At 44.3% G+C, this 17,308-nt stretch overlaps 1 protein-coding gene across 2 annotated transcripts in view; it reads right to left on the minus strand.

Annotated features, from left to right (window-relative positions):
* The window catches only part of CCN5 (cellular communication network factor 5), a 28,618-nt gene extending 22,913 nt beyond the window's left edge, over nt 1-5,705 (minus strand). For both annotated transcript variants that reach the window (XM_044298616.1, XM_044298615.1), the window contains exons 1-2: nt 5,583-5,705; nt 763-979 (exon numbers count right to left, since the gene is read on the minus strand). In XM_044298616.1, coding sequence (XP_044154551.1) covers nt 763-979; nt 5,583-5,636 — 271 coding nt within the window. In that variant the 5' untranslated portion in view covers nt 5,637-5,705. The remainder of the gene's footprint in view (nt 1-762; nt 980-5,582) is intronic.
* Between the last annotated feature and the right edge of the window lie 11,603 nt (nt 5,706-17,308).

Genomic DNA, 17,308 nt, shown 5'->3' on the forward strand with positions numbered 1-17,308 from the left:
GGTCCTTCCATGTATCAGGAAAGGAATCCATCTTTTTAATTTCCCTGTATTAACTATTCATAATGGCAGGTATGTTTTTTTTTAAATCTTCCTGTTCTATCTGTGGTTCATCCTAATTTGTGGCCCATTTCTAGTGCTAGGATACCTCACTCTACACTGACCTGTGGCTGCCTCTTGTCACTGGATCACATCTTTGGATGATGTGTTTATTCCTTTTTGTTCTCTTTTCATTCCATTTGTTCTTAAAATTATCTCCAAAACATTGCAGTTCTAGGAAGAACAATGAGGAAGATATATCAATAGGATGAGAAGGTTTGGCAAAAATGAAGCACTTTGTAAATGTATCACAATGTGCCATAAGTTGGTGCACCTTGCAAAGCATATTAGACACTCTTCCTTATTTCACCTCATAGCTGCCACACCTCTATTACCCTAAAATTGGTACTTGCGTTTGATAAATTTGATGTATTATTTCTTAGCCACGCCTCTTTTCCATACAATTTTCAAGACTGTTGCGATTGTCTGAGAAACATAATAAAAGAAATGTGGCACACATTGTGCTTCCATGATCTGATAATAGAATGCTATTGCATTTTGCAGATGTCCAGTGTTTTTTTGTAAAACCATATCTCTTGTTGAATACACTGCAACCACTGCAGGGCCTGTGGAGCATTTAAGAAAATGTTATACCACACTTGGTAAACTTAGAGCAACCAGTAGCAGATGAGGACAGATAGAAAATGCTGACTGTAGGGATCTTACAGTTACAGGTTCCTCCTCTTCCATCAATGCTTGTAGAATAATCGCAGGTCAGCTCCTGCCTCTGATCACACAGGTTGATCTGGTCACAAGGTTCCCCAAGGCGCCTAGAACAGATATTGCAGCACCCACATCCATCTAAAATTCTGGTTGAGCCCGGAGGACAGTGAGCTGAAATCCAGGGACAGGAACATGGGAGTCTGCAAAGCTGTGAGCAAATCTGATATGGAAAAAGAGAACATTATGTAAAATGATTGTGTCCAAAAGCTTTAACTTTCCATCTTCCTCAATGCGCTGTAACACTACACAGATTATAGATTGAATGGATATCACCCATATCTCCAACCCCTAAGGATTCCTCACACCTTTAACAGCTGTCTCGACAAAGTCCCCAACACATGCACATTCGGTTTGGCCAAGCATGTTTGTGCTTTTAATGGGAGGAGAAAGCCACTCATTTCCAGGGAGAACAAAAGAATTAGGTAAAAAGTGTAATTTACCTTATCCTTCTCTCCCCCAAAATCTTGAGGCAGAGTTGGGAGCTCCTTAAACAAATTAAATAGTTGTCCTTCCTGCAAAAACAGTAGGTTTGGCCGACAGTACACTAATGTGTGTAAGGGATTTACCCCTACAAGCTAGCCACTGATGCAGCAGTGATGTGATGCACCCCGACAATCACAGTGTCGGTGACGTGCCAGGTTACAGCACAAGTCTGCTGCAACTAGAGATAAGCGAATTTCTTAAAAGTTTTATTCTGCTGATTCACCGAATTTCACAAAAAAAATTGCGTACACTGACCAGAAATATAAACGCAACACTTTCTGTTTTGCTCCCATTTTGCATGAGCTGAACTCAAAGATCTACATACACAAAAGACCCATTACTCTCAAATCTGTCTAAATCTGTATTAGTGAGCACTTCTCCTTTGCCGAGATAATCCATCCCACCTCACAGGTGTGGCATATCAAGGTGCTGATTAGACAGCATGAATATTGCACAGATGTGCCCTAGACTGCCCACAATAAAAGACCACTCTGAAATGTGCAGTTTGATCACACAGCACAATGCCACAGATGTCACAATGTTTGAGGGAGCGTGCAATTGGCATGCCGACTGCATGTCTACCAGAGCTGTTGCTCGTGCAATGAATGTTAATTTCTCTACCATAAGCTGTCTCCAAAGGCGTTTCAGAGAATTTGGCAGTACATCCAACTGGCCTCACAACCGCAGACCACGTGTAACCACACCAACCCAGAACCTCCACATCCAGCATGTTCACCTCCATGATCGTCTGAGACCAGCCACCCGGACGGCTGCAGCAACAATCAGTTTGCATAACTAAAGAATTTCTGCACAAACTGTCGGAAACCGTCTCAGGGAAGCTCATCTGCATGCTTGTTGTCCTCATCGGGGTCTGGACCTGACTGCAATTCGCCGTCGTAACCGACTTGAGTAGGCAAATGCTCACATTCAATGGCATATGGCATGTTGGATAGGCGTTCTGTTCACAGATGAGTCCCGGTTTTCACTGTTCAGGGCAGATGGCAGACAGCGTGTGTGGCGTTGTGTGGGTGAGCTGTTTGCTGATGTCAACGTTGTGGATCGAGTACCCCATGGTGGCAGTGGTGTTATGGTATGGGCAGGCGTATGTTATGGACAACAAACACAGGTGCATTTTATTGATGGCATTTTGAATGCACAGAGATACCGTGATGAGATCCTGAGGCCCATTGTTGTGCCATTCATCCACGACCATCACCTTATGTTGCAGCATGATAATGCACGGCCCCATATTGCAAGCATCTGTACACAATTCCTGGAAGCTGAAAACATCCCAGTTCTTGCATGGCCAGCATACTCACCAGACATGTCACCCATTGAGCATGTTTGGGATGCTCTGGATCGGCGTATACGACAGCGTGTTCCAGTTCCTGCCAATATTCTGTAACTTCGCACAGCTATTGAAGAGGAGTGGACCAACATTCCGCAGGCCACAATCTGATCAACTCTATTTGACGGAGATGTATTGCACTGCGTGAGGCAAATGGTGGCCACACCACATACTGACTGGTTTTCTGATTTCCCCCCAGTAAGGCAAAACTGTGCACATTTCAGAGTGGCCTTTTATTGTGGGAAGTCTAAGGCACACCTGTGCAATATTCATGCTGTCTAATCAGAACCTTGATATGCCACACCTGTGAGGTGGGATGGAATATCTCAGCAAAGGAGAAGTGCTCACTAACACAGATTTAGACAATATTTGAGAGCAATGTGAACAATATTTGAGAGTAATGGGTCTTTTGTGTATGTAGAAAATGTTTCAGATCTTTGAGTTTAGCTCTTGTAAAATGGGAGCAAAACCAAAATTGTTGAGTTTATATTTTTGGTCAGTGTAAGTAGCGGGTGCGATGGAAGGAAGCTGTGATAGCGCCGCCTCAGTCATTGTACCCCTCAGATGCTTCGTTCGTACATGATCACGGCATCTGAGTGTAAAATTTACAATCATTTTTTTTTTTAAATCAAACTTACCACCTCCATTTGCTCGCGATGGGCCAGCCGCCACCATCTTGCTTGAAGATCTCAGCCGAAATCCTGTGCAGCGCCAGATTACGTCACCACGCTGGCCGGCATGATGATGTAATTTTGTGCCGCACGGATTTCCGGCCGAGATCTTCAAGCAAGATGGAGGCTGGCGGCCCGTCGCGAGCAAATAGAGGAGGTAAGTTAGAATTTTTTTGTTTCTACTATTTCAGGTTAAATCGATTCGCTGACACAAAGCACGGGGAAATTCGGCTTCTAGGCAAATCAAATTTATCCTGAAGTTCAGATAGAATTCAACTTTGTGGGATTCGATTAGCTCATTTCTAGCTGCGGCCACTCAATGCCTCCAGTGGTAGACCACTCGTTGAAAATTTCACTTCAACAAACAAGTAAGAATTGATAGGGGCTGTAAATCATCTGGTTAAGTTGTAAAGGGGAATCTACCTGAAAGAGGTGCACCTAAAAAATTTAAGAAACCATGGCATAATTGGATAGTAAACTCTGGGTTAGCCTTCAAGGACTTGACGAGATCATGCTTGATAGACACCATAAGAGTAGTCAGCCTAGATCAGAGAAGTAGGACTGCCCATAGATGATCATTGGATAATGCAGCTGTGGATGGAGAGGTTAAGTGTTGATAGGAATCAAGTATAGAACTTATTGAGGGTACGAAGGACACTGCACGGGGGAGGGAGGGAAAGGGGGAGGGTTTTTTGAGTGGTTTATTGCTGTATATGTTTTGTACTTGTGTACAGTGTGTTAAAAGAAAAAGACAAAATATCTGATTTAAAAGAAATACCACTTCAACCTAACTTGGCTTTATAACACACAATTCAACATCACAGTAACTTCGCAGTAATGTTCTATTTGTACCTTTTGTACTTTGGACTGTACATTACTTGCAGAAGGAGAATAACCATGCAGTGTCCCACTCCGTGATGGTCATGGGGCTCTGTATAACTTTGGGGGTATGCATTATACCATGTCAATGTATTGCTGTGCCAACTGTAATTCCTTATAACGGGCTGTTTTAAGATGTGCATGTTATTACAACCATTCACCTATAGGTAGTGCTGGCACTACATATACTGTATATATCTTAGGGTGTGCCAAGGCAGAGGGAAAAGGGAGGAAGTTAGTGGAGAAGTGCGTATGTAGCTGCCATTTTAGCCCCTTAGACCTGCCCAAGCTGAGGGAGTGGGAAGAACCTACCTACAGCTTCCTAGAACAGACCAGAGTGAATTATGGATATAGAGAAAGTCTAGTGGAGATAGGAGCAGCATTAGCTTATGGACTTCATTCGTTTATGGACTCCACAGCACCAATGACCAGGAGAAGCCTAAAAGCACCTGGACACAGCTGGATGATTAGACGCAAAGTTGTTCTGTTTCTGAAAGCAACCAGTGCAAACAATGGAGCAGAGGATTCATGCCTACCGTTAGGTAGACTGCCCTGTGGGTTGCCAAACCCAAGGAGGAGTCATTATTATATCCAGTATCTGGCGGCTCGAGTGTGGACATAGTGAGGACAGTTAGAAAGGAACTCTCTCATACCAGCCAAAGGAAAATCCTAATGCACCTATTGTCAAGCCTATTACCAGGATTACAGCCATACCAATCGTGTATGCATCATATGGGTTGTCACCCTTGCCATGTAAATGAACTGCACTAACTACCTCAAGGCAACTGATTAAGTAAAAGTTGTTTACAAGTATTGACTCCTCATCCTCCTTTGCACCTAACGGTGCTGGTGTCATGAGCAACAGGGACCCTGCCTCTACGGCACGTAAAAAAAAACTACCACCAAGGGCACCTCAACCACTATCTGGCTGGCAATCCCTGTACAATAGAGTGTGCCCCGAAGAAACTGGTGCTAACCTTCCCTATACTGCATGCCATCCCAGGGAGCGCTACAGAGCTGTGAGTAAACTACTACTACCCCCATCGGCCCACAATAACTCGCATATTGCCCCTGCAGTCCAGATGCTGCAACCACAGGAGTTGATTTTTGGTTCAGCCTTTACTGCTTCATGCAACTTTGGCACTTGTCAGGGGCATGGGGCAACCAGATTTACCCCAACCAGACTAATCCCATACCAACTAAACCTACTACAGTCAGACTAATCCGTTCCCAACTACACTTACACCAGCCCAACCAGAATAACCCTGTCTCAAACCCTAATGAAACTGTGCAGAGTGTGAAAGACTTGGCACAGGACACATACATGACTGAATATCTTGTCATGCTGTATTACCCATTAATTTAAACCCAGGTGATCTTACCTGAGACAAAGCGCATGCCAGAAGCACCAGGATGCCCCTGCAGCCTGGCATCATCCCAGCTGGTCTCTGCTTTGTGGACAGTCCGGTGCTGGCTGTGTAGGTCTGCAGAGCTGGGATGTTACTCACAGGCAGCAGTACAAACATCAGTCCCTTGGACTTTTGACAAGATTTGCTTTTTTTTTTTTTAACGCGTCTTATTTCAGCTCATGTTTTTAACTCACCTAAAATCAATAAATCTGATAAAAAGAATGCAATTCAGCTACAAGGAAAGTCACCACCATATGGCAACCACAACTGCAAACATTCTGAAAAAAAATCCCTCACTTTGTTGTGCATCTGTCTTTTTTGGTCAGTATTCACATGGTGTGTATTAGTTGTTTTTTATAAATCTGTTTTGCTTTTGATTGCTTTCTACCTCCTCGGGCTGGAGCCTTCTACTCTGTACTTCCCCAAGCTTACATATATTTTATATGGTTTTAAGATTTTTATACTTAAAGACATGTTTATGTTTATTTTGTGGTGTAGGGCTTGTGGTGTGTCTTTACAGGAGGTACATTTCTAATTAGATTACACAACTGAACTGCGCATATTGATGACAAGGTTCACAATCATTTGGCTAGATCTGCTGGTGAAGACAGTTTCACATGAAATATGGCAGAAAAGCAACTGCATTCAATAGTAATATAATTATCCACATTTAAAATCCATGAGATCCACACACATTATAAGATCATCGTAACACCTGTTCCATCTATTACTATATAATAACACTGTGCTCAGACATCCTTGAGATCCACCCATTTTATACTACAGTAACAGCTAATCCTTCTTTTACAGCTTTGACTGTGGAAATGTAGAATAATTCCGAAAATGCCTGCAGTCCGTGTATTTGCAGCTCGCTGTTTTCCGCTCTGCCGATCAGTAATGAGGAGGACACAGTAGTTCCAATGGCTGCAAGCTTTACATGCAGTTGTCAGAGCAGGCTGAAGCCAGGGGGAGGGGTGGCTGCTCATTACATGGCCTTCAACTTCTCCCAAATGTTACTCGCTGAATGGACTAGAAGCTGTGGCTTGTATGAGCTATTCAGAGAAACAAATAATTTCCACTTTTTAAGGCCAAAACTTCTGAGACAAGAAAAAAATGAGCAAAAAACTGGAAAATATTTTCCTCTGCTATGTTTTGTTGCACAGTATGTTTGGATTTCAGCAAGAAATATGCCAAAAACATGTGAATTCCGATCAGAGCTGTAACCAGGAACCGTCCTTTCATTCACTTCCAAATACTTCTTCCTGATGTGTGACATAATCAGTAACTATGGAAACAGGGCAGTGCCCCCCTCCCCCTTCTTTTGGGGTAATTGGAGGTTCTTTACACATAATTAGTAACGTGTACAGACCCCTCTTTCTCTGATTGAAAGCAGACTTATCTGTTTATCTGTGGAAAATTTTCAAGATCCTTAAACCTTATATTCTTGTTCGGGGAACACAATTTCTCACTGCATGTAAGATGTTTGGCAATAACCTCTTTCAATGCATTTTTTTACGTACAATTTCTATGGGTTATCGATGGCCCTGCTGTGGTGACAATACTATTGTTGAATTCTACTGTTAATCTGTTTTCCCTTAGTCCTAACAGCAGCACAATAATGGGGTATTTCTGCCCCTGTGTACTAATAGGACAGATGGAATTTTTAATTTAATCCAATGAATTAATAATTCATTAGAGGCCCCTGAGGCTATATAAGGATACCTAGCCCCTCCTACCATGTGTTTATTATAAAGAAGTAACGTACTTAGGGAGGGAAGCTTATGCTGCTGTTAGGACTAAAGGAAAACAGATTAACTTTAGTAATCAACGATTCCCTTATGTTCTAACCAGCAGAGCAATAATGGGGAATTAACAAGAAATATCCCCATAGGGGGGCCCTCTTCTATGGTGGAACGTATATAGACTGCCACAAAGCAGTCTCTTCTGAGAACCATAATTCCATAAGCAAAGCAAACTATTTGTCCATGTCCACACAATACAAAAAAAAACCACACATGGTAGGAGAGGATTGGTATCCTTATATAGGCTCAGGGGTCTCAAATTAATTAGTAATTAATTTGATCAAAGGTAATTAAGAAAATAAAATTACTGAAAATACTTGAATATTATGTTTTTATAAATATTCCCAAATACCTTTTTATTAGGTATAATGGCTCGTTTTGTCTGGGGAGCAATCATTAGGGGAAATAAAATGTCCTATTAGTACACACAAAAACTGTCCTAATCACACAGCAGAACAAATCAATTCACAGCACTGAGGTAAAGAGCTGCCTCATCCTCCTCTCTGCTCTGCTTGTCAGGGATTATGATCTTGAATTCAGCTGATAAGATCTTCAGCTAAATCTCTGTAGGAATGGAGCTCATGAGGAGACATGAAGTACAGAGAAGAGGGTATGGCTGTGGCTAATGAGCAGCAGCACTTGCATGCAGTCTCCATTACCACAGCCCCACATTACCACAGTCCTGTTCATCCTCTCCGTCCTTCATGTCTCCTCATAAACTACATTCCTGCAGAGATTCAGCTGAAGATCTTACCAGCTGTATTCAGGATCCCTGACAAGTAGAAGAGGAGGATGAGGCAGCTCAGTGTTCTAAAGTAACTTGTCCTCCCGGACAGGTTATGTGTGCACTAATAGGACAGCAGCCATTTTATTTCTCCTACTGATTGACAAAATGAGCCATTATCACTAATGAAAGGTATTTGGGAATATATTTATAATAAAGTAATATTTAAGTATTTTCATTTTCTTAATTCCCTGAGAACCCCTTTAAATTAAAAATTATATATGTCCTACTAGTACACAGGGGCAGAAATACCCCATTATTGTGCTGCTGATTAGGATGTAAGGGAACCTAATTTAAATGTGATCCCCATATTATTGGGCATTGGTGGATCTGTAAAAGAAGCCAACTTACCACAAGTGTAAGGCCTGTGTAAATAGTTACTATGGATTATGGGGCACATTCAGTGGCGTAACTATTGGGGAAGCAGGGGAAGCGGCTGCTTCTGGGCCCGGGCTGACAAGGGTCCTGGTGCCCGGCAGCGTGTCAGTCAGATTTTTTAAAGAGGAGCTTTTATGGGTCCGGACTTTGTTAACTAAGTAGCAGGACATGTAGAGCCATGCCCATGGATCTCCCTGCACTTACTGTTATATCTGGGCGCTGCTCCGTTCGCCCGCTGTGGCCTCCGTTACCGTCTCCCGCGCTGTATGATAATTACTTCTATCGGAGCAGGGCGGAGGAGACTGGCCTGTTTCTCAATGGGCGTTCCTTCTCCCTGGCTGTGACACTCTGTGCTGCGATTGTACAGCAGTACAGCCAGGGAGAAGGAATGCCCATTAAGAAAAAGGGCAGACTCCTCCTCCCTGCTCTGATAGTAGTAATTATCATACAGCGCGGGAGATGGTAACGGGGGCCACATCGGGGGAACGGAGTGGCGCACAGATATAATAGTAAGTGCAGGGAGATCCTTGGGCGCCACTCTACATGTCCTGCTACTTAGTTAACAAAGTCCGGACCCATGAAAGGTCCTCTTTAACCACTTCACCCCCCCCCCCAGCTGAAACCCCCTTAATGACCAGGCCACTTTTTACACTTCTGCACTACACAACTTTCACCGTTTGTTGCTCGGTCATGCAACTTACCACCCAAATGAATTTTACCTCCTTTTCTTCTCACTAATAGAGCTTTCATTTGGTGGTATTTCATTGCTGCTGACATTTTTAATTTTTTTGTTATTAATCGAAATGTAATGATTTTTTTGCAAAACAATGACATTTTTCACTTTCAGTTGTAAAATTTTGCAAAAAAAACCCACATCCATATATACATTTTTCGCTACATTTATTGTTCTACATGTCTTTGCTAAAAAAAAAATGTTTGGGCAAAAAAAAAATGGTTTGGGTAAAATTATAGCGTTTACAAACTATGGTATAAAAATGTGAATTTCCGCTTTTTGAAGCAGCTCTGACTTTCTGAGCACCTGTCATGTTTCCTGAGGTTCTACAATGCCCAGACAGTAGAAAACCCCACAAATGACCCCATTTCGGAAAGTAGACACCCTAAGGTATTCGTTGATGGGCATAGTGAGTTCATAGAACTTTTTATTTTTTGTCACAAGTTAGCGGAAAATTATGATTTTTTTATTTTTTCTTACAAAGTCTCATATTCCACTAACTTGTGACAAAAAATAAAAACTTCCATGAACTCACTATGCCCATCACAAAATACCTTGGGGTGTCTTCTTTCCTAGAATTTTTAATTTTTTGTCGCAAGTTAGTGGAATATGAGACTTTGTAAGGAAAAAATAAAAAATAAAAAATCATCATTTTCCACTAACTTGTGACAAAAAATAAAAAATTCTAGGAACTCGCCATGCCCCTCACGGAATACCTTGGGGTGTCTTCTTTCCAAAATCGGGTCACTTGTGGGGTAGTTATACTGCCCTGGCATTTTAGGGGCCCATATGCGTGAGAAGTAGTTTGCAATCAAAATCTGTAAAAAATGGCCGGTGAAATCCAAAAGGTGCTCTTTGGAATGTGTGCCCCTTTGCCCACCTAGGCTGCAATAAAGTGTCACACATCTGGTATCACCGTACTCAGGAGAAGTTGGGGAATGTGTTTTGTGGTGTCATTTTACATATACCCATGCTGGGTGAGAGAAATATCTTGGCAAAAGACAACTTTTCCCATTTCTTTTATACAAAGTTGGCATTTGACCAAGATATTTATCTCACCCAGCATGGGTATATGTAAAATGACACCCCAAAACACATTCCCAAACTTCTCCTGAGTACGGCGATACCACATGTGTGACACTTTTTTGCAGCCTAGATGCGCAAAGGTGCCCAAATTCCTTTTAGGAGTGCAATTTTAGACATTTGGATCCCAGAGTTCTTCTCACGCTTTAGGGCCCCTAAAAAGCCAGGGCAGTATAAATGTGACCCCACTTTGGAAAGAAGACACCCCAAGGTATTTAATGAGGGGCCTGGCGAGTTCATAGAATTTTTTTTTTAGGGCATAAGTTAGCGGAAATAGATTTTTTTTGTTTTTTCTCAGTCTCACTTTCCACTAACTTGGGACAAAAATTTCAATCTTTTATGGACTCAATATGCCCCTCAGCGAATACCTTGGGGTGTCTTCTTTCCAAAATGGGGTCATTTGTGGGGTGTTTGTACTGCCCTGGCATTTGAGGGTCTCTGCAATCATTACATGTATGGCCAGCATTAGGAGTTTCTGCTATTCTCCTTATATTGAGCATAATGAGATTTTTTTTTTCCGTTCAGCCTCTGGGCTAAAATAAAAAAAAGGAACGGCACAGATTTCTTCATTCACATCGATCAATGTGGATGAAAAAATCTCTGCCCAAAAAAAAAAGGAGGGGAAAGGCGTCTGCCAGGACATAGGAGCTCCGCCCAACATCCATACCCACTTAGCTCGTATGCCCTGGCAAACCAGATTTCTCCATTCACATCAATCGATGTGGATGAATAGATCATTGCCGGGATTTTTAATTTTTTTTGTTATATACAAAGTGTTTGCCAAAGCATAGCAACACCGCCTCCTCCTCAGCTCATATGCCTCGGCAAACGTATCTTTTACTGCAGAGGAGAAATCTCGTCTTGCAGCGCCGCATACACTGACTTGTGTGTAATCTGACCGCAGCGCAATGCTTCTGTCAGAATGCACATCAGTGCTGCAGCTAGTCAATCGGTTGGTCCACCTGGAAGGTAAAAAAAAAAAAGAAAAAACCAGGCCGCAACGCAATAATTTTATTAACTTTTGAACAGAACATATAAACTTTAACTTTTTGAACTGAACATTAACCTTTTTGCTTACTGGTGATTTTTTTTTTTTTTTACCTTTATAGGACAAACCTCTCCTTTCCCATGGGACAATGTGCAAAGCGCAAATCGCCCAAAGATGTGGCGAAGTGCGTTATGCACTTTGTCCCAGGTGAAAGGAGAGGTTTGCAGCAGCTCAGTGTGAATGGGCCCTAATAGCCCTGTGTGCCTGTCCTGGTGAGATGTGATCCCTATGCTAGGTGTACCTGTGTGTGGTACTTCCGTAAACACTCCCCTAAGCATAGGGCAGGGTGGTCAGAGCAGTCAAGACAGAAATAGCGGGTGTCACGCCTTATTCCACTCCTGCTACAGACACAACATCTTTTTCGGGGTGACGGTTGGGTTGAGGTACCGGCAACGACATTGGGGAAATGTCGCTCGTGTAGACGGCTAACTACACTGGTGGATGGGGCCACGGAACCTCCTGGGTACAGGAGGTTCTCGATGATCTCTTCCTGAAATTTGAGGAAGGATCCTGTTCTCCCAGCCTTACTGTAGAGAACAAAACTATTATACAGAGCCAATTGAATCAAATATACAGACACCTTCTTATACCAGCATCTGGTTCTGCAGGAAACTAAATACGGAGACAACATCTGGTCATTGAAGTCCACCCCTCCCATGTGAAGGTTATAGTCGTGGACTGAGAGGGGCTTTTCAATGACACGGGTTGCTCGCTCAATTTGGATTGTCGTGTCTGCGTGAATGGAGGAGAGCATGTAAACGTCACGCTTGTCTCTCCATTTCACCGCGAGCAGTTCTTCGTTACACAAGGCAGCCCTCTCCCCCCTTGCAAGACGGGTGGTAACGAGCCGTTGGGGGAAGCCCGCGCGACTAGTTCGCGCGGTGCCACAGCAGCCAATCTGTTCTAGAAACAAATGCCTGAAGAGGGCCACACTTGTGTAGAAATTGACCACATAAAGATGGTACCGCTTGCCGAATAAGGGTGACACCAAGTCCCAGACTGTCTTCCCACTGCTCCCCAGGTAGTCAGGGCAACCGACCAGCTCCAGGGTCTGATCTTTTCCCTCATAGAGCCGAAATTTGTGGGTATAGCCTGTGGCCCTTTCACAGAGCTTATACAATTTGACCCCATACCGGGCGCGCTTGCTTGGGATGTATTGTTTGAAGACAAGGCGCCCGGTAAAATGTATTAGGGACTCGTCTACGCAGATGTTTTGCTCTGGGGTATACAAATCTGCAAATTGCAGGTTGAAATGGTCTATGAGGGACCGAATTTTGTGGAGCCGGTCAAAAGCTGGGTGGCCTCTGGGACGGGAGGTGGTGTTATCGCTAAAGTGCAGGAAACGCAGGATGGCCTCAAAACATGCCCTGGACATAGCAGCAGAGAACATGGGCATGTGATGAATTGGGTTCGTGGACCAATATGACCGCAATTCATGCTTTTTAGTTAGACCCATGTTGAGGAGAAGGCCCAGAAAAGTTTTAATTTCGGAAACTTGGACTGGTTTCCACCGGAAAGGCTGGGCATAATAGCTTCCCGGGTTGGCGGTTATAAATTGTGTGGCATACCGGTTTGTTTCTGCCACGACTATGTCAGAGAGCTCCGCAGTCAAGAACAGCTCCAAAAATCCCAGGGCCGAACCGATCTGAGCTGTCTCAACCCGAACTCCAGACTGGGCGGTGAAAGGGGGAACTACAGGTGCGGCTGAAGTTGGGGACTGCCAATCAGGGTTTGCCAGCACCTCAGGGATTCTAGGGGGTCTACAGGCCCGTCTGTGCGGTGGCTTGCGACGGGGTAACTACTGCACGTGCCACCGTACCAGCTTCAACTGCCCTTCTGGTGCTCGCCACTTCACCATGTTGTATGGCAGTGCTGGTACTAGGTCCAGGGAGGGCTGCGCTGCTGGTGTATGCCTCACCACGTAATCCGACAGCGCCAGCCCCACTCTGCTGCCCTTGAAGCGGATCCTGCGCAACCTGTGGTCTAGCGACACGGGGCCTGGTACACCTGGTGCTATCAGGGACCTCAACCTCCTCATCCAAACTTTGAGTCAGACTGCCACTGCTTTCTACAGGTTCATATTCTGACCCGCTAGATTCGTCAGATGAGGGTTCCCATTCCTCATCCGACTGGGTCAGAAGCCTGTAGGCCTCTTCAGAAGAATACCCCCTGTTTGACATTTGGGCAACAAAATTTAGGGGTATTCCCTGAGACTACCCAAGAAAAAAAGCAAGCCTGTCTTACAAATGGAAGGCTAGCGAAGTACCAGAGGCCGCTGCGGTTGATAAAAATATCAAAACTGATTTTTTTTTATCGCCGCAGCGCGTGTAAAGTGAATGTGCAGTGATAAAAAAAATAAAAAAATTTGTCACTGCGGCGGGGCGGGTGTGGGCGAACGCACGTGTGGGCGACCGATCAGGCCTGATCGGGCAAACACTGCGTTTTGGGTGGAGGGCGAACTAAGGTGACACTAATACAATTATAGATCTGACTGTGATCAGTTTTGATCACTTACAGATACTATAAAAATACAAAAGCTGATTATCGATACGCTAATCAGCGAGTAAGTGACTGCGGTGCGGTGGGCTGGGCGCTAACTGATCGCTAAACTACCTAACCAAGGAGCTTAAACTATCCCTAAAACCTAACGGTCAATACCAGTGAAAAAAAAAAGGGACAGTTTACACTGATCACTTTTTTCCTTTCACTAGTGATTGACAGGGGCGATCAAAGGGGTGATCAAAGGGTTAATTGGGGTGCAGGGGGTGATCTGGGGCTAAAGTGTACTGTTGGTGCTACTCACTGTGAAGCCTGCTCCTCTGCTGGATCCAACCGACCAAAAGGACCAGCAGAGGAGCAGGGCAGCCATATAACACATCATATTTACTAATATGATGTGTTATCTGGCTTCTCATTGGATTTTTTTTTAAATCATCAGCTTGCCAGCCACGATCATTGGCTGGCAAGCTGATGACGCGACCCCCCTGGAAGAAATGCCGGCCCGCGATGCGCATGTGCGGGCCGGCTGAGTGCGCCATCTCGCGTCTCGCGAGATGACGCGTATATGCGTCATTCTGCCTGCAGCTGCCGCCTCCGGACCGCAGATCTGCGTTAGGCGGTCCGGAGGCGGTTAATACAGTTGGACCCGGTCTGTCCATCATCATCCTTCCATCGTCCATCCATGTCTCTTTCAGCACAGCCCCTGGACTGTGGTCCCCAGGCCACTGTCTGTGCCTCCCTGGACCCTGTCTGCACCCCTGGGCCCTGGCCCTTATCTGTGCCCCCCACGGCCTTTGTCTGTGCCCCTGGGCCCTGTCTGTGCCTCCCTGGCGCTTGTCTCTACCCCCTTGGCCCCTGTGTGCGCCACCCTGGCCCTTTTTGTGCCCCCTCTGGCCCCTGGCTGCATTTCCCTGGCCCCTGTCTGCGCCCATGGTCCCTGGCCCTTGTCTGCGCCGCTGGCCCTTATCTGCGCCCTCCTGGCCTGTGCCCTTCCTGGCCCCTGTCTGTGCCCCTGGGCCCTGTCCCTTATCTGTGCCCCCTCCCTGACCCTTATCTCTGCCCCCCTGGCCCTTGTCTGCACCCCTGGCCCTTATCTCTGCCCCCCCCCCCCCCCGGTTTTTGTCTGCGCCCTTGGCCCCTGTGTGCGCCTCCCTGGCCCTTTTCTGTGCCCCCATGACCCCTTTCTGCGCCCCCCTGCTTGCTGTTCTGCCATATACTACTTCTTATTCTCTTAGATATGCAGAGGGTGTTCGCTTATATGTGCCATAATAAGCACTAGTACACGGCGGAACAGCAGGCAGTACGGGGAGACTGTCATGTACTGCAAGCTATAGACAGTATCACCCCCCCCCCCCCTTCCCAATGTTTTATATAAAGGTAAATAAACAAAAAAAAGGTCTTCACTATTAAAATGTAAAAATACTAAAAACACGGTTTTGGTCACCAACTAGAGCCCTAACTTTTTTATATTTTTCCATTCACATAGCTGTATGAGGGCTTGTTTTTAGCAGGACAACTTGTACTTTTCAACGGAACCATTTAATATTGCATAAAATGTAGTCGGAAGTGGTAAAAGAATTCCAAAGATGGTGGAATTGGAAAAAAAATCTACTTTGCCACAGTTTTACAGGGTTTTTTATTTATTCTCCAGGTCAGTATAAATCTGGCGGATAACGCATATGTATAGTTTTTCTTGCGTTTTGATACTGGGAAAAATAAAATAAAATGTGAAACATTTTATTATTATTTTTTTTTTCCCCATTTTCGGACCCCTATAAGCTTTAACTAGCATTGAAGTCTATAATGATTTTACTAGTTTCCTATCGAATAAACACCAATTGTAGATAACTCACAAAGTGATCATGCGCACTAGGCCTATATACCAAGTATCGACACCAAAAAGAGAAAACAGGTAAAGCACGACTAACAATGTATATAAACTTTATTATGGTTCCCGAAAAGGGGAAAATCCAATAAAATACATTAAACAGACAATACAATACAATGGTAGATTACACACAGGGTGGAAGGATCACAAATGGACAAAATACTGCATTAAAAGAACATTAGACAAGGCCAAAGAGGTACTAGATGGTTAATAAATGTATACCCCAGTGGGGGACATGTATAGATGACCTCGCCAACCATGAACAAGATATTGGAGCCAAATTCAGTACATACATTTAAAGTGCAAAGTGCATGAAATACAATACAATATAATAAATAAAAAATGCCATCAATAAATACCAGAGTAGCGATCCAATAAGCCCCAATGCACGTTTCGCATAAGCTTCCTCAGAGGGGGTTGTATGTGCAAACTATGCCAAAGGAAGGTGCCTTTTATGTAGAAAATAACTAGATTGATAATAAACAGCTGTTCGGCAATAACGAAGTTTGAAGCGAATTGACTTTGGATCTTGACTTCGAAGATCAGTACGCTCAACCCTAGTGAGGATGCTTGTTACTGATAACCTGAGCATGTTAGGGGTCTTTCACACGAGCGGATCCTGTGCCGGTAATCCACCTCATTAATGACAGCCAAGCCCTGCTCTGGACAGCAGTGACACGGAGCAGTAACATAAATGATAATGCTCTGTGCCTCTCTGTGACCTTTTTACTACAAAATCAGTGACAACTTTATCTCACTGTGATTTTGTAGTAAAAAGGTCACAGATAGGCACGGAGCATTATCAGTCATGTTACATTACAGACAGTGTGTGTAAATATATATATATATTATAGGAAAAGGGTGGCGTGGCAGCCTGGTCTGGTCTAGATCGTGACTAGCCAAAGGAGTGGGCAGGAGGGAGTTGCGAAACGGGGGGGGGGGGGGATACAAAAATTTGCTGTGGGGCCCAGTCACTTTTAGCTACGCCCCTGGGCACATTTATGAAGACCGGAGCTTTAGACGCTGGTCTTAATAAACTCTTGCGCTGGCGGTCGATTGCCGGCCTCTACATAACTTCAGTGTATACACCCCCGATTCTAAATGTAAGATAGCTTCCTTGCTTTCTTACATTTAGACCATTTTCTACACATAAAGCAGGCGTAAAAAATTATGAATGAGACGGGCCTTACCCGACCATGCCACTCCCCGCTTTTTTAGATCTGGCGTGATTCTGCTGCAGAATCTGTGCCAGATATATGCCATAAAAGTGGCGTATATCTGTTCGTAAATGACCCCCTATGTGTATAAAATGTGTCGCAAGGAGAGAAATACGATGACCAGGGGAGATGCCAGTGCAGAGTGAATGTTAGGAGAAGAAGTACAGCAGCTTGAATAAATAACTAAGCAGATTGTGTGGCAGTGCTTCATGAAGAGAGTTGCTGTGACCTGTGTAAAGAAAAGCCATCTTCATTGCTGCCAAACAG

Source organism: Bufo gargarizans, chromosome 6, assembly GCF_014858855.1.
Source record: "Bufo gargarizans isolate SCDJY-AF-19 chromosome 6, ASM1485885v1, whole genome shotgun sequence".
Lineage (NCBI taxonomy): Eukaryota > Metazoa > Chordata > Amphibia > Anura > Bufonidae > Bufo > Bufo gargarizans.